The 18,749-nt window shown below is 39.5% G+C and overlaps 1 protein-coding gene across 1 annotated transcript in view; it reads right to left on the reverse strand.

Annotated features, from left to right (window-relative positions):
* PRTG (protogenin) overlaps window positions 1-18,749 on the reverse strand; it is a 160,851-nt gene that overhangs the window by 14,667 nt on the left and 127,435 nt on the right. The window contains exon 13 of the mRNA XM_006017983.3: window positions 342-437. Coding sequence (XP_006018045.1) covers window positions 342-437 — 96 coding nt within the window. The remainder of the gene's footprint in view (window positions 1-341; window positions 438-18,749) is intronic.

An 18,749-nucleotide genomic window follows, 5' to 3' on the forward strand; every position in this document is an offset into this window, starting at 1 on the left:
AAAGCAGGTGATTATTCCTCAGACCTCTCTGTTTAATTAAAGCTGGGGAACTCAAACAGGAAAACTGGAAATGTATACAATGGGGTATGCAGGCTACACAGTGCTGTAGAGACAAAGGGAGAAAGTGCTGTTTGCTGGTTCTCTCACTCATTCTTCCTGGTTGCAGTTCATGTTCTACAGAAACCCGTCTCAAATTTGGTGCAACAGATGTGGTCTTTTTGGTCTCGATTTTTAATAATAAATGTATATTTTGTTAGATTAAAAACCCCAAGCAAGTAGAGCTAAACTTTTTTTGAACTGCTCAGTTCTTGTAAAATTGGGGAAGTGACATTAACACTTACAGACACATCCTGGAGTACTGACTGTTTGGTCTGCCTGGTAACCTTCTTCCAGGCTGTTATAAGCCAACAGCCGTACATGGTACTTTCTTCTAGGATCTGCAGAGAGGAACATAGAAAAAGTCATAAAACTGCTGGTAAAGAATTAATATTTTCAAATATCTACAAAATGACTAGGAAATTGCTGAAGTCAGCTCAATCCTAATACCACTTTTGTTCAAAAGTTGTTTGCTGAAACCCGTAAGGGACTCACATTCTTGCTCCCAATAGCCTAAATCAGAGTTTTGTCACAAACCTTAATGAAGGCATAATCAATAATAAATTGCTTTTTAAAGCAATTTCTTACCTTTGCAGCTGTAATGCTGGATTAATTTAGCACTATTTAAATAAACACCCTGAAAAAAGACTTTGACTACACAGACTTTGACTATAAACAGCATAGCCTGGATTCCAAAGATACCAGGAATTGTTTCTGGAGAAGTTGGATAGATTGAGGGGCAAAAACAAAAGCAAAAAAGACAGGACTGGGTTCAACCAAGAAGTAGGCAGAATTGATGTGGTCCTGGCCCTCCAGAAGTTTTGCAGTGGAGAGAACAACGATTGTTGAGACTTCTTCTGACTTAGAACATTACCTTTTAGGCATTTTCTTAAAAGCTGATCTTGACCTGTTTCAGTAGTCACTGATTATTTGTTTCTAAGCAGACATATTTTCAGAAGTTTCATTTTCTCATAAACATGTCTTGACATTTTCAGTAAGTAAACAAAATTTTAAAAAGAGTACTCTTCTATGAGATATGTTGTTTCTCTGGTGAAGTGCAGAGGAGTCCCCTCTGCAGGCTTGAGAACAGCTGTAACAAACATGTTACTAACTCTACAGTTACAATTTTGCTGTTTTTTGATGAGCTCTCTTGTAGGGCCTCTGAAAGGGCTGGCCCCAGAGCAGTGAATAAGTGTGTGATGGCCCTATGCTTCAACATAGTGAGAAGAAATGTGCAACTATGCCTCACTAAAACTATTGATGCCCAGAGAGGTTTTAAAGGCAAAGGGAAGGAAGCTACACAGCTCCCACCAGAAGGCCTTGCTTTGGGAAATCTCCACCAAAGATTACAATTGGAAAAAAAGAGGGAAAAAAAATATTTTTTTTTAATCCTTCTGTTTTACCAAAACTTAGATCTAGTTTGCAATAATTGCAGATACCAAGTTTTCAGATCAAAATGTGATTTTCATGTTGGTGTGCCTCATAATATCTCTTCTTTGTTCTTGATGGAATTCTTCTAGCGCACTGGGAGAAATGTTTGGTTATTTCCTTTTTACTACCTACGTACATAGGATATTTTGCCTTCCACAAAAAATTTAAAAGTTAAAATGGAAGTCACAAAAGTGTGTTGCCTTCTCTTGGCCTTTTTCCTGTCCTAAAATGTTTGCAGCTTTGATTTCATTCTTTCCCAAATTAACCATCCTTCTTTTCTGCTTGATCTGGGATTTAATGTAATCTCTTGAATGCAATCAGGATGCACATACTTTAGTGATGGTTCCTGAAGGCAAACAGGACTTGAGCTTCAGTTGGATCATTAGCTTCCTCTGCTGTGTCTGCATTCCTAATACCTTGTTAACCAAATCTCCTTAACATTTAAAAAGCAAACCCCAAACTCCCCCAAACCCAGGAAGTTATCATAGATTCATAGATGTTAGGGTCGGAAGGGACCTCAATAGATCATTGAGTCCGACCCCCTGCATAGGCAGGAAAGAGGGCTGGGTCTAGATGACCCCAGCTAGATGCATATCCAACCTCTTCTTGAAGACCCCAGACCTCATCTTTCTGGGAGAGTTGCAATGTACATTTACAGAATGTTTTCATGCTTGTTTTGAATGGGACTGTGGCAGGGTAGCACCAAGGCACCCACGAACATTTTTTTTTGTCACCATCCTATTTCGGAACCATCTGCCCCGCACTCGTCTGCCATGCCTTGCTGTCTCCATGGATATTTAGACTGCAGGAGGCTATCCTCATCTAAGTGGTGCAAACTACCCTCATAGCCCTGGCCTTATGGGCCACTACATATGGCTTCTGCCTTCTCTACACCATGTTCTATGCCTCATAGATGTTACATTCGGTTCATCCAGCTCACACCCCACAACAGTCCATGCTTTGCTGTTACCTTCCAAATACTCTCTTGTCACATCACATTTGTCACGTTCGGTATACTCTACTGTCTTAGCTGAGTCTAGCCCTGTCACATCCGGGATACTCCACTGTCTTAGTTGGTTCTAGCCCATACCAGGCCCCCTTATCACAGGTTCTCTACTTCCCACTGGCCTGGCCCTGCTTACCTCAGGCCCTCTTCCCTTCATGGTGGCCTGGCTTAGTTTGCTCAGGCCTCTCTCTAGACCTGGCTCTGGTTAGCTCAGGCCTAAATCTACTGCCCCAGACCTGACTTTGGTGTGTCTAACTCAGGCCTCTTCACTTCTCCTCGGGGCCTCTGGACCCTCATGGCCCAAATGGTCTTGCTCTAGCCCCTCACTTTTCAGTCAGGATGTGCTCCCTTAGCCTTTCCCCTCCATGGGGTAACCAACAAGGCAGGGAGGGAAGAGGCTTTCCAGTGCTCCATACTTGCCTTTCACTGGGGAGGCTCGGTGTGGCATTTCCTGGACACTTCCCTGCCACACCACCCAACCCCAGTAGGGTGTATTTTTCAGTCTTACCCAGGACCCATCATCAGGCCACGCTGACCTCACTGTGCTTTCTCCTAGGTCTCCTCTGGGGATGTACCCTTCCCCCTTGCACTGGTGTTCTCAAGCTCTCAAGCCCCGACTCCAGCTCCCAGTCTTCCTGGCCCAAATCCTCTCTTGGACCCTCGTTCCTTAGCCCCACTCCTCGGGTGACTCTACAGGTCACGTCCATGCAGGCTCTGATGACCCTGACCTCCTACCTCTCGCCGCTTATCCAGGGACGTTTGCCTATCTCTAGCCAATCAAGGTGCCAGGCCCTCTGCAACACTGGCCACCCATCATGGTGGTTATTTTCTTCGACCCTTTACTGGGCCCTGCCCCCACTAAGCCAGTTGAGGTCTCTGACACCAGCACACATGGCTATCTGCCCTCTTCCACCCTGGGCTCTCCTCTCCGAGACTCTTCAAGTCACTCACTCCTTACTGGGCTTGGAACCCCACTATGATCTTGTTTTCTCTACCCCTCGGGTACACTCTGGCCGGGTGCTCCACCTCCTGTGCCCTGGCCCTAATTCTCAGGGCCCACTTGTCACCTTTGGTGGCCTGATGACCTAGCCTAGCTCCTAGCCCAGCTCTCCCAAGGCCATTGGGCTCAGCTTCTCCGCTAGGCTGGGGCACTCCTCCCCTGGGTCCCTAGGAACCTCTGCCTCCCCAATAGTTCCTACGCTGTCCTCCAATGATACCAATGACATTCCAGAGTCGTGCTCTTCTCCTGCATGAGTCCTGCTCTCCCAGCTCCTCTACTGTTGCCCCCATATTAGAGCACTCAGCCTGGGCTTATGCCCTGACTCAGCCAAGGCTCAGGCCAGCCAGCCGCCCTCTGGGCAGTCATGTGAGGCTTCCTGAATCACCCCAGCTGCCACTTTCTCTAGCTGCTGGGTCCTTAATGGGACCACCTGCTGAGGCTTCCATGCTCTGGCCAGCTCCCTTAAAGTGGCAGGCATGTCCAGTGCCCTGCCGCAGGAAAACTTCTGGGAAAGTATTGCTCCAAATGTATATTTTGTTTTTAAAACAATGTTTAATCAGATCTAATACAAGGGTTTTGGGGCTTTTAATATGTAAATGAAACAGTTGTTTTAAACATTTCCCTCTTGCATTTGACACTTAGCCTTTAAATCAGATCAGCACAAAAGAACAAGAAAAAGTGAAAGCATATAGCCTATTTTCATTGTTCAAGCAGAAAATAGTGCAACAATGAAACTGCAAAAACTAAATCATATTTTAAAATGTTACTAGTATTTAATGATCTAAGTGCTGTTATTAGCACAAAAAGTTGCTTCAATTTCTTTTTTAACCAAATAAACTGATGAAGTGAAATACTACTCCAGCAACATGTCCAGATATCACTTTTTCAGATCTCAAAAATAAATCGTAAATGAAGAAAACAGCTGAGCATTTGAAAAGCAGTAATGCTTTAAAAAAAATAGGACTAACAATGAAAGAGGGGTAAACCTAAGAAGTTCCCCAAATTTTGGGTGCATCAAATCCAATCTTCCAATCCAATCAAACTTCTCAGGGCTGCAAAATTAAGCACTGAATCTAAAAGACTTTGCATCTTTGGTTTTCCATGGTTCCTGCTGCTAACTAGGTCAGAAACACCAGCATATGTTATTTTAGCTCTTCTGCTTCAAGTTGAAGCTACGTACAAAAACTTTAGAAAGGTAAGCAGAACTTTAAAAAAAAAAAAAAAAAGGCCTTCAGAATGACTTTTTTGTCTTTTGAAGTGGCTTGTGTTAACTGATTTTTCCAACTGTTCTTAGAAAACTCCTGAATTCTTATATGGCTTGGCAGGGTTTTAAAAAGATTCCATATAAACAAGTGGCATCCAACTGACCAAGTGTCACAGTCTATTTTTCCTTTACAAGTTCCTCCAGAGGAGACCCCTGCTGCATTTCCGCAAATCACAGGATGACAGACACAACAATTTATCATCCTGCCCAGCACCTTCAAAAACGCCTTGTGCCCTTTGAAAGTGGTCACCCAGAACTGATCATCTTTACTGTGAAATGAAGAATAGCTAAGGTCTAATGCCCTGCTGAGCTGAATGAACCTGTGAGGTCTGTTTATACTCACTGTTTTGTTCTGTTTTGTTTTTTAAACCTGAATTCCTCATTAACACTTGATAAGGTGGGGAGGGAGGAAAATGTTTTACTCCTAAACACATTACTGGGTATTTTTCTGTGTGTCTTCAAGTAAAAGCTCATTTTTAAATCATATTTTTCAAAATAAAAGTGTCTGGATTAGGTCAGTACACCAAGTAAAAGCACAATATTCAATAGAGTCAATCTTACATATGTATAATGTGAAAAGCTGCAAAACAAAGAAAATTAATTTTCTATAGCACCACGTGCATCTGCTTCCTACTGACATAAGAAACTCTCTGAATTGTCTCCACCATTTAAAAGCAGACCTCTGTACAGAACATAATTATTACATGGTTCAATTCTTAGCAAAAATTGAAGCCAAAGTCCTTGTAGGAAAAGTTCACCAAACTGTCATGTATTATTGTTTCCATGGCCAATGGAGCACATATTGGCAATATAGCCTCTCACAACCAAAGATTATATATTCTGGACTGATCTGAAGGCACCTAAAAATTACGGAGCCCAAGAGTAAAGAAATTAAAAGGTGGAAAAGGAAACTGTATTGGACAGCTGAAGAAAGCACTTTAAAACATATTCACAAATTATTCTCATAATATTGACGCAAATCTAATTCAGGCAATATTTGCATAAACATTCTTAAAAGGTTTATGATATGTGAAAAAAAAAGTTATGCTGCTATAAACAAGATCTGCTTGTGGCTCAGAAAAATTAAGGAAATAAATGTACCCAAACTACATTATGGAGGAGGAAATATAGTTTTGTTCTGAAGTAGTTTGTACACAGACTATTAAAGCTCTTATTTATTAGACTGATTTACTGCCTTGAGATGTGATTCAATCCTAGGTGGCAATCCCAGTACAGTCTTGGCATAAACATTTTCATCTAGCAGTTCATCAGTTGGATCAAACATTTTCCATACAGATCTTTAAACATAAAAACAAACCTAGGCATTTGCATTATCTTTATCCAGTATAGATATCCTGAATAATTTACATATAGATCATTGTTAAAAGACTGGTGATGGCAAGGCCACCCCGGGGCCTGACAATCTGAACTTTAGTATATGCCACCTATGTGCATTAGACAGCAACTGCAGGCTTCATAATCACAGAAATCAAGGAAGAACCCAGAGAGGCCACCATTCAAGCTTACAGACAGGGGAACAGAATATCTCTGCCACAAAAGGCTGCTGCTGTTCAGCAACAACTGGACTCTGGCATTCACTTTACTTAACACAATATTCAGTACTTAATTGATTTAAAATCTGAAAAAAACCCTAATTCTACATCTGTGCTATGTACTTGAATACTTTGATAGCACTATGAACTGTTTCAACTAATTCTAGAAAGTCAGTTTTACTGGTTTTTGATAAAGGCAGAAGGTCTAGTCCTAGAGATGAGGCAAACAGGTATTTTGTAGTTGATTTACTGGTTGGCTGAACTGAGTTAATTTGTTTTTGTTGAACATTTTTTTTTCAGCACTGCTGGCTTTATTATGTGTTTTGAGATTAAGTAAATAAATGTTAGGGTACCTGGAGCATCTTTTTATGGACATCTTTATTGTTATTACTTAAATATAAATAAGTCAATTGATTAAAAGTACCCAAAACTATACACCTTAGGTACAGTAAGAGACCAGCACTGTACTTTTGTTAAGTTGTAAACAAATTAGCTAATACTAATTCACTAGCTTTGCTGCAAGAGGACTTCCAAGACTCATTATCTTAGTGAATAAATTAGAGATTGCAAAGATATTATGAAGCAGGTAGCGACTGGAATTTGGAGTAGCTAGAGTGACCTTAATATAATCATGACCATAGTTTTATCTGATATGGCCAATAAATGCCAACACTCAACTATAAATTTAACCACAGGCATGAACTATTGTGTACACACACACACACACACACACACACACACTATTCCTATGAAACAAAAAGCTGGCAAGATCCTAACATGTCTATTCAGTACTCAAGATAAAGATTTACTTTTAATGCTCTAAAATATTACTGTTTCACCTATCCTACAAAAATCCTACCAACAGCCTACAAGACTGCTAGTATAATTCAGTATTCTCTGGTGTCATTTATTCTCCCATAAATAATTGCAATCAACGAAGAAAACTTTAATGTTTCTTCCACCAATCAGACACTAGGGGGAGTATTGTCTTTCTTAGCAGCTAAATGAGTTCCACAAGTACAGAACTAAATTACATTCACTTAAATAAACATTTAACTCGACATGTTCCTAAAATACAGATTACAACCAGAAAAGGCTATTGAAAGGAACTATTTTTCTTTATAAAAAAGTCCTGGTAACAAAGTTTAACTCCTCTATTTTATTATCTCTAGATCCCAGAGATGTAATTATAGTGGTGCAGGTCATAATTACTTAACATACCCACACACACACTATATTGTCATTACTGCTATAAACCAAGCCATCAAAAGTCAGGTACATTTGATAAAAATATCTGACTCCAGGGAAGTGTATTTTTCCCCCCACTAAGTACCCCATATATGATTAGTGTTTCAGATCAAGTGATTCTGAAGTTTCAGCACTGAATGTTAATACACTCTATAGGAATGCAATAATAAAACAGCTCCCATTTCCACAGAACATCACTGCATGCCATAGGAAGATGAGAGAAGCATCATTGTAGATTTCCATTTTTCCCCCAAAACAAATAGTAAAAACAGAATTGCCACAAAGTCAAATCTTCTATATTCTAGCACGTGCCATGCTTCCTTACTTACAACTTACAAATACTTACAACTAGTGACATCAACTCTGCTTCTAGCAAATCTCTTTCAGTGACACCAACTGCTGCCAAAATAAAGTACTACACAGGACAAACAAGTCATCCCAGTGGGATGTGGGAAAAAACCTGTTCTAAGTGGATTTCTTTTCTTTTTGTCCAAACCTTTAAAAGACCAGATTTAATATAAAATTCGTAGGCTATACATATGGGTAGTGGAAGCGGCTAAAAATTTTATTTAAGCATATAGGGCGCGTTCCCACATGCAGGGGTGTGCTTTTGCCATGGCCCTAGAAGTGTACTGGAGCTACCTTGCACCACATAGAGCAGATTATAAAATTCTTTAGAATGAATAAAATTACTCTCTCTTCACTTAGTTCCACACTTTCTAAAATGCAGTGGCAAGTAAAGAAAAATATACAAGATGATCTAACATTCTTCTATAATACTATAAATTGTCGTTCTTTTAATTGGCCTCTGAATCAGAAGCTGAAACCCAACCTTCTTGCTGGGATATAAAGTGATTGCAATAACAGTTACTGTCATTCTGAAAAAGGAAAAAGATGTCTTTTATTTTGTAGCTGTTTCTCCCTGTGGTAAGGGCAACATGGAGAGAGGAAGGAACATCTCCCCAGCACAGGTTGGTTCCATCTGGTGAAGTTATACCTCATTACTGCCAGATGGTGTCATCATGCACTTCCAATGAACACACTGCTAGACAGAGTATGGGCAATGAGTAAGAGGTATCTGTACTGAGAAGGTTTTCTTATACCCTCTGCAACTCTTAAAACATTTAAAATGTAAATCATTTGATGTTTAAACTATAAAGTCTGCATAAACAAAACTAGGAAAAGGTAACTAAGAACAAGTTTCTGCAGCACTTAATTCAGTTCCATATTTTCAATAAAGAAATGTCATTATAAGAATTAGTTATTCCAATATATGCATCTGTAAAACTCTAAATAATAAAAAAATACCAAAAAAACAACTCAAACCATGCATCAAGAACAAAAATTTGCAGTTCTCAACCATGCTTTAACACTATCCTTTGAATCAAAGAAAAGTTCCCAAGTACTCTGTATGTTTTATTGCAGTTTTAGTAAATCCTCTTGTTTTCACAAGATTAATTTATTCTAAATGTATCTACAAGTGCTCAGGCTGGAAAGTGAAGATCATATGGGAAGAATATCCAAGATTATTTTGTATAACAGACGCATTGACACATCACAAGACAAATATTCATTGATTTGGAGCTAATGCTGACAGAAAAAACGACTCTCTTAAATCAAAGGTTTTAGAGCTGTATTTGCTGATGTTAAAGCAGCCAAATTTGGCTTTTTGGCAAATGCATCATAGAAAGCATCTGTTTACAGACTATTTAGTCGAGGTTACAAGAGAGTGTAATAGTGTAGCCCTTAAAAACCCTGTCATTGTTTCTTTCAGCTGCTGCATGTTTGTGAAGCTCCAAAGGCCTTGAAAGGAGCCAGAGCAGAGCCAACAGGTCAGGGCTAGATAAAATTAAGAAAGAATCCGAGGTCAGGACCATGAAAGAACTTTTTTTTTTTCAGAACAGCAAGTCCACCTCCAGCAGACTTTCATTCAATACAGATAAAAGGGTTAAGAGGAGAAAGAGCACTCCACAGCTGGATTTAAGATTTAAAAAAAAATCCTGTTTAGGGACAGAACCAGATAAGGGGACTCAAAGAAAATAGGGCATTTTAGTACCATTTATTATTGACTCATTAAATCCAGACGCTGGACATTCTTCTGTACCTGACTGCTCTGAACATCTCACTACTTTGACACACTGGAAAGAAATGAATTTCTTGGTATATGGAAAGGACAGATTTTTCCTTTATTTGTTCCATAATTATGATTGCATAGGATTGAAACCTACTGTTGAGCCTGGTGATTTGAAAAGCAAGGAAGGGGAAAAGAAAAACAATTCAAGGCTGCTATAACATTATATATAAATAACAAAATACAGATTTGGCTCTTTTTATTAAAAAAAAGAAACTGAAATGTTATTGGCACATGGAAGGCAGAAAAAATTGTTGGCAATTAAGTTTAAGTTTTAAGTACAAAAACTTATCTGACCAAATGTCCATTTTTAATTTAATCTTTTGTGTTGCTGGGTTTTTTGTGCAACCTACAGGTCCTTTGTTGTATAGTGGTCTGGCTGGATAGCTCATTGGTCTAGCCTTCCAGGGTGACTGCACTGCCCCCAAGCCCGTCCCTTCAACACAATAAACTCCAGATAATTATTCAGAGAAGAGGCCAGCAGCATGGGCTGCTGTGACACCTGGGTCATGGCCTTTGACATCAAATCTGGGGCTAGCCAAAGTCTGCTCCAAGCAACAGAGGTCCAGGGGAATTATTAAGGGGGAAGGGTGGGAAAGGAAGAGCAGTGAGAAATACTATCCTGAAAAATGCACTTTTGAAGCAAAGCAATGTAAATACAGAAGAAACTTATTAGAAAAATAAGCAAATATATTTCAGATACACAAGGCAAAAAAGCAGATCAGTGCATGAGACAAATCAATGACACCAAATTATAATACACCTTCAAACTTTTAAGTTTTAAAACTGTTCTTCTCCAAAATATGCAATAGACAGCAGCTCTTCACCCAGCACTAGGTTTCATGTACCTCCATTATTTTAAATTGTACTTACACATTCCTCTAGTCCCATGCATTAGATAAAAACAAATGGTTAAAGCAAACAAATAAAAAAATAGTTAAACGCATTAATTACACTTTAAAAAATTTTCTATTGATGCACTGCACAAGTTACAGAGACATATTTACAAATGTTTTCATATGTGGTTATTTAGGGAGATTTAGGGGGGGTAAATAAAAGAGTGGGATTTAATTAGATTAATAGAATTAAAATGTGGGTTTTAAAATACTCAGACTGAGACAATCCAGAATATTATAAATTATCAGCATTTCATATCCCAAATGGTTTACACATCAATTTAAAGATAATTGAAGATGGAACAGAGACTGTCTGTAATACTCATGTTTTCCTTTGCCAACCAAGTAACTAAAAGGGAAAATATACAATTTGTTCTTTCTACAACATGGTGAAAGTTTATTTTGGTAGAAACTAGACCATATGACAGATGTGAGTCGATTCAACTAAATGGTCTAGGTTTCTGTGGTTTTGGATGGCTCCCGCTTATTTGTCTAAACCTGAAAAGGCTCCATATCCCTTTTGTAGCTTTGTTCTATCCCCCTGAAGGGCCTCAGAACAAACAACACCTCACACCCCCTTGCAGTAAAAACATCACCTCTACTGCTGCCCACAATCAGCAATCTCAGCAAAAGAGAGGAAAGGGAAATTCCCTGGGTATAGCATTTTGGTACCTTAGAGGCCGCAGAAATGAGGAATCTGTTTAAAGAGTTTAATTTTTTGTTTTTGGAAAGTCTAAGCAGATTTAGAGAATTTCAGTTTGCTTTGACCAGATTTTCCTTCAGAACAATGTCACCTAATATTGCTCCTAGTATATATCAAAGTGTTTTAGATCAATTCCTGTTTGTGCTACGCTAGTTAAACATTTTTTTAAAACAGGAAGAAACAGTGCTCTCCAATAATTTAACAGCACACTAACACTAGAGATATCCTAATACTAGCTGGCTTGAGTCATATATTTCAATCTGAGTCTTCATAGGGGAAATTTCAGTTCACATACTCAAAAGCTGACTTGAAAGTGATACCAGAGGCCTGGACAAACACCTAATTTTGATCTTTTGTGCTTGTCTTTTCTTCTGGGAGACCTTTTCTTTTGTTGCTGCCCAGTGGAAGGAACATAGCTCATTGGTCCTGCTTTGAAAGATGAGAGCACTGCCCCTAAATCCACCCCTTTGAGTACAATCAGTTTAATGGAATTATGTAGAAAGAGGCCATCTTTGAAAGAAGAAAGGAGGAGGAAAAGTGTCCAGAAGAGCCAGCAGAGCCTTAATTACCTTAAATTCCTAACACAGATACTTCCATTACAAATTTATACCAAGATCCCAACTCGCAATGTGTCCAGTACTGTAAGTATTCATATCTGTGTGCATGCATGTGTAAGTGAAAAAGGGAATATTTAGTGAACCAAGCAACATTATATTACAAGATAAAATTAACTAAATGAATGCCTTTAATCCCGCAATTCAAAAGGGATACTCTAGAGTTAAAAGAATCCTACTGGATTAGCTGAAAAATATCCAGGAATAAGTTATTTCCACAATGAAAACCAACTTTTCCAGGTTCTTAGAAAAAAATATTTTAGATAAATTTGCCTGATGTTTATATTTGAAAACATTCTTACTCAAGAGGGATCTAAACAATAGGTGAATAAGTGCTCTACAAAATTTGGTTTAACATCTGTTTAAGCAACAGCCATGATAACGCACATATAGACTGTCTGACATACAGCATCATCTTACAAACAATACATTTTTACACACTGACAAAGGGAATCTATTCATGACACTCAAACTTCCCCTGAAGCTATGAAATAAATTTCCTTTCAGAACTAACATTTCTCTGTTGGGCTGTCATGGGCTCCCCATGCCATTTTGACCCTTTTGTGCAGCTAAATGAAAACACCATCTATCATTACTTGCACCACAGTGACTTTCTAGGAGGTGCACAGTTTCATTGCAAAAACATCTGTGGTTTGGTGACCCTCATCCCAGATCCCAAGCTTTAAGTACTACTGTTGCAATCATGATTACAGGATACAAAAATCTCAGGTAGTCTACTAACAAATAGCAGAGTTTGCTTCTTCCCTAGATGGAAAAAAAAAAAAAAATCACACTCATTCACTTCCAAATTGTTATGGATAAAACAAATCAGACACAATATGAGAACAAAGCAATGAATTAACACAGGATCTTTACAATAAAATACCCTGTTATAATATTGCATTATGTCTGTTGTTATCAATATATTTCATCTACAAGGGCAAATAAAAGGGGACCAAAATTTCAGCGGTACAGTCCAAATGGGGAGGGGGGGAGCGGGTGGAAGCAAAACCTGCATGTTTGCATCCATACAGTTACTCATGTATATCAGTCACACAAGTTCTAAGGGTATCTACCTACCTCATATGCACCCAATGTGCTATGTGCTTGTATGTGCAATACTGTGAGTTCAATCACTTATACACACAGTCTGCAGATGCTAATTCAGAGGCTGGTTAAGGAGAACTGAAAATCTGACCCTTCAAGTCAGCAAACTTTAGGGTGGTAATCAAGAAGGCAGCTGCAAGCAAATTCATAGAGATCTAGTCATATCTTGATATGTGTAGAAGGTCAACAGGCAATTCCTATCATCTTGCCAGTGACACCGTGTTCAATGGCCTCTGTAATACTTCATTTGCTGAAGTGAAATCCAGCTTAATAAGAAATGACTTAACAGGAAGGGCTGTCAGCATGTTTCCCTTACAACCTGGCTTTAATGCAGAGTACTCCCTGAAACTTTGGCGCACACAGCCAAATCCACAAAGTGATTTACAATAACAGCGTTCATAGAAGAAGGACTGAATCCAGCCACCATCTTTTTACAGAGTCCACCCCTGTGCCTCAAGTCAGCAGGTAATGGGTGCTACAATATGGAAAGCTTTCCACTTTCCAAACTCTCACACAGGATATACAATGCAGGCCATCCCTCCATATATGTACACTGCTGACTCTTCCTAGGCACAGATAGGAGTGACACTTTTAACCAGATGGGGCCCTGGAAGCGCTCTACAGCTATGACTTGACACAAATGCACAGCTGCAAAGAGCTTTAAAAGGGCCCGATCCTGTGACCAAGTGAACCGTCGTTACATGAGGGTTCAGATGAAGGTGCTCCAAAGTGGAGTGCCTTCATTACCTTGTGTGTGTGTGCCAGGAGCAGGGCTGGCTGGCGCTTCTGATGTTGTTTTCAGAAGGGGGGCGGGAAGGGAGCAGAAGGAGCTCGTTCAGGGGGTTGCCCAGGTGGTGCCAGAGGGAGGGGCAGGTAGACTGGAGCCCCACTGAGGTGAGGGCTCCAAACCAACCACCCCTCCATTCCAGTGCAGACTAGGAAAACTCCAGAACAGACCTCTTTCCCCTGCCTTCTCCCCATCTCATTTTGAGACAGCACTAGAGGTGGGGGGGAGAGGCATGGAGCTAGGGGGAAGAGGCTGCAGAACACAGCTTCTCTCCCTGGATTGGCTCCAAATTGGAGCTTGATCCCTCACCCTTCCGACCCAACAGCTAATGTCTGTTGGGTTGGGAAGATGGGTCTAACTCACAGTGTTTTCTGTAAAGCGCCATGAGTTGACTGGGAAACTACACTTCTGTCTGCACCTCCTGTTACTTTTCCCTCTCTATCCCCTTAGCTGCCTGTTTCTGTGTAAGAATCTCTAGCTGGTTTTATTTCTTTATGTCTTACCAGAGGTGCTGTAGTTACAATTTATGCCGTGCACCCTATTTGGCATTATAAGATTATTTTTCAATTTTGACATTTCCATCCAGAAACACCCCAATATGCAACAACACTACTAGAAAAAGAAACTAATCATCTTCCCCTAGATCAGAAAAAATACGCCAGACAGCACTCCATCCTCCCTTCTAGTGTGCAGTATTGCTGTACTCAGTGCTGCAAGCTTATGTGGTATTCAGAGGGATAGTAGTACTCTGCACAGGTACACTAATTGAAAGAACATTAGAACTGAAACTCGGCATTTGGAAACGAAGCCCGATATGCATAATTTAATGGTTTCCTTGGAATTTTCAAGCACTGTAAAATTTGGTACAGATACTACTAGCCTGAATAATAACCAGGACTTTTTGATCCTTGTTTAAAAAAATCATTAACCTTTCATAAAAGGTAAATTCTACCTAAAAACTTGTCTTGCTGGCAGTCTCGCTTTTTTTGCTTTGCAAACCCAGGCTCTGATTTTGTAGGCTAACTCTTAAAATGAGCTCCAGCAGGCAGACTCAACCCCGGTTTGCAGGCCAGATCCATTCCCCCATGTTGTGTTACTCATCCCACAGGATTCCCCACAGGTCTGTGGCGAGTCCTATAGGCTGTGGCTGCGAGCACTAGATTAGGCACGTGGGGTTCAATCCCAGTGCACGGAGCCATGTATGGGTGGTACAGGGTGCCAGAGCCCAATCTTAGCACATGGGGTCAGATGGGGGTCGTGCAGAGCCCCAGGGTTAAATCCTAGCACATGGGGTTGATGCAGGGCCCAATCCTGGCACATGGGGGACAGCCAAGAGCATGATCCAGGCATACAGGACTGATCAAACTTATGGCCTAACCCCCACCAGCCATCTGGCCCACACAGCCAAACGTTGAGCACCACTGGGCTACAGCATTTGTACTGGGGAGGGATGGAAGAGGGAACACCTCAATATCATGGCTTCTGTACATTTTAGTGAAATTAGTGAAACAGTTAATAACTGTTTAAAACACAATTTAATTTAAACATTTTAAAATACATAATTAATTCTGAATCTTTGGAACACTCTTAAAAAAACATTACCCCAGCAATAAATTTTGCCCATAAAAGGCCTCAGTTCTTCCGGAGCATCTTAGAACATGGCCGTAATGCTTCCTAGAACACAAAAACTTTCTCTTTACTGAGAATGGTTTTGGTTCTCTAAGCTTTGCTCTGAGCATTGATATCCTTCCCCCAATGTTGTTTGTTGTTTATTTTGAAGCAGCAGCCACCAACAGGAGCAGTCTGACGGGTTTGCAAGGTACCTAAAGCTTTCTGAAAATCCTTTGCTCTTTCAACAGATAGCACAGACTGCTATTTTTTTTGCTCCTTATAGGCAAAAGTATTATTTCCTACATTTGGAAGTGGATCATCATTCTTAGAATACACTGTATATAGTATAGTCATATTAAAGAGTGAGAACTTTTACCAGTGGATCCCCACAGGAGAATAAAACAGAGTTTTTCAAAGACTATGTCCAAGAATTCTTTCTTACTTTTAAAAGGTGCTTTGCAGTCCTATAAAATGGAATTAGGAGTTGTTGTAAAATCCTGCTTGAACGTTGGCGTTTTGTTATTGAAAATTTATGTTTGATACAATCCAGAAAATGTCTTGCTACAACAAATTTTGTTTTTATTAAAATGCCTGGCCAATATCTAAGTTTCCACAAGAAAAAATACTTGCCACAGCTTTTTCGTTTGTGTGAGGTTATTCTGTAAATGGGCAAGAGCAGATATAAATAGCAAATATCTAAGTAGCCTGATATGGAACCTAACCACAGTTCAAAGTTGATTGTTCATCTTTTCCAATGCATGAATGATTTTGATTCCAGATACCTTAACAGCTTGAATGAAAGAAAACAGAATGAAAACAGCTCGTTCTTTAATACCTCTGTATTTAAAATTTATACAGCCTTTAGAGACTTGGAACTTGACAACTCTTGTAGACTGGCTGATGGATTATTTAAATAGGTGATCACTTAACTCTCAGATAGCCTATTTAATTTGTAGAGCTAAGTACTGGTATTACCCAACACAGTAAACATCATGAATTCCAATTAACAAATATGAAGGCTGAAGGACAAGAAGTTAAGTGGCTCACCCAAGGTCACATTGCAAGCCAGTGACAGAGTAAGGAGCAGACTGCAATCTACTGGCTACCCTGTGTTGTTCTATTCATTGGACTACACTCATGGTACCTCCTATTAGCAGAAGTAAGGTCAAAGCAGTTTGAATATTCCCATAGCTAAAGATGAAACACTTATAAAGTCAGGCTACCCATCCTCAATTACAGGAGAGTGGCGTCATAGAATGTATCCTGGCAATGGCTATGAATGTATTACAGTCTTCACCTACTTAGTTCTAAGATGATGAGGCAACTGGAGCTTGGGACTGAAAGACCGAATGACAGCTGACCATCTACCATGCAGAATACACGTTTGCCTTATATTAATACTCTCTACAGCCTATTCAAAGACAATTTGAACAAAAGCTGTTATGACTTGAAACCTCTTTTCTCAGGTGACTATTTTAAACCTCCACGATAGAGATTGGTGTGATCATGATCCCTAAACCTCAGGGACAGAATAACCATGTGATAAATTCCATTAATGAAAGCAACTTCCATAAAGGGGAAGTGTGTTCTGATGCACAGACCACAGGGTTGGGAGTCTAGAGATCAGCAATTCTATTCCCAGCTCTCCCACTGATTTAATAATTAGGACTTCAAAGTCCAAAGTATTAATAATGAATAAGGATAGAAATAAAAGGAATTGACACAGAGAACCTAGCTTTACTAACATTTCAGAATTTTTTGAAAGGGGAAGGATTTATTGCTGCTTGTACCCCATGGGCTACCATCCCTGAATTTCCTAGACAGGAGGAGGTCTCTCTTGGTGCTGGTCTTAATATAGGCAGATCCAGGCAAGAGAGGAAAATAGAGAAATTACTTCCCAGAGCAGATGCTACCTGAATAGTTCATTTTAAATAAAGACGAACAGAACACTTTTCAGTCTTATAGCTGATTGTTTTCATATTTGCTGTTATAATGTATAATACAATTTTGTGGGTACACTCACAGAGTTACCATATATGGGGTGCTCTACACATGCTTTTATGCACACCTAAACTTAATGTGCGTTTGCCTAATGCAAATTAAGGCAATTTAGGTGCACGTCTATATGTGCACACACTAAGGCACATTAACACGGTGTGCAGACCAACTTGGGACTAAAGTTAGTCCCAAGTCAGTCAACATACACAGCATTAATGCATATTAGTGCATCTACATGTGTGTTAAGGTGCTTTAGCTATTAATGCCTACATTTGATATCTGCTTTTGCAGGTATTACATTTACATGCAAATAGCCTAAAATTGCCATTTTCAAGGTCTATTAAGGGCATGCACATGTAGAACTGCACCCGTAATGTGCCTTAAAAATGGCTAATGTGCCTCATATTGGCACACGTAGACGTGCCCTTGGGCATTCAAACTTCCACTATGAGAACATTTGAGGCAGAAAATGTGGTTCAGAAAGCATGCTTGGTGTTCTGCTAAGCAAGGAACATATTTCCCTTGCCTTACTTCTAGAATTGTATTAAATAATCTTTGCTTTCTATGAATCTGTTTTAGGCTGAAAACAAGATTTTGCAGAGAAACTCCATAACAAGATTTTTCCTAACAGCAAAAGAATCCTCTGATCTGTCAAAATGGCCTCTTTTGAAGGAAAAAAAATTGGAGGTCCTGCAGAAAAAAATAATTCCTTTTCCACAATAGTGTATTTCACCAATGCAGAAAATGAAGTTAATGTAGTATTTAATTATAGCACTTATGGAAGTAAAGAAAGTATTATTCCAGGCATAAGGATTCTCAGAAAGTATAATACCTTATTCTTAGGAGTAGAGTTGCTTATCTCCAAACACAGGAATTTTTGCAAACTCAAAGTATTAACTTTCCTATACACCTTTATCACAAGCAGTCAAGTATCAATTCCTGGACAGCAACAAAAGTCGAGGACAAATATATCACTGAACTTCCAGATTTTAGTTAAACAAATGAAGTTAAAAAAAAGAAGGAAAAAATTAAGAAATAACTGGCCAAATACAGCAAATGTTTTCTTCTGTCCACTCTGAAGTCTCTTTCATGTGCTAATGGTGGCATTTTTTTAAACTCTTCCCCTTTGACTTACTCAGACCTTTAAAGACCTCACACATCTAATGGTTCCTCACATTCACCAAGAACAATCAAGAGAGGTCTGGGGGTTGACATGCCGTATGATTAATGAACAATGTTGATTTAATTTCCTATAACAGGAGTTTTCTCTAAGCCTTCTCCAAGGAGCTGTTGCTTTGCAATTC

This window comes from Alligator sinensis, unplaced genomic scaffold, assembly GCF_000455745.1.
Source record: "Alligator sinensis unplaced genomic scaffold, ASM45574v1 scaffold250_1, whole genome shotgun sequence".
Taxonomy (NCBI): domain Eukaryota; kingdom Metazoa; phylum Chordata; order Crocodylia; family Alligatoridae; genus Alligator; species Alligator sinensis.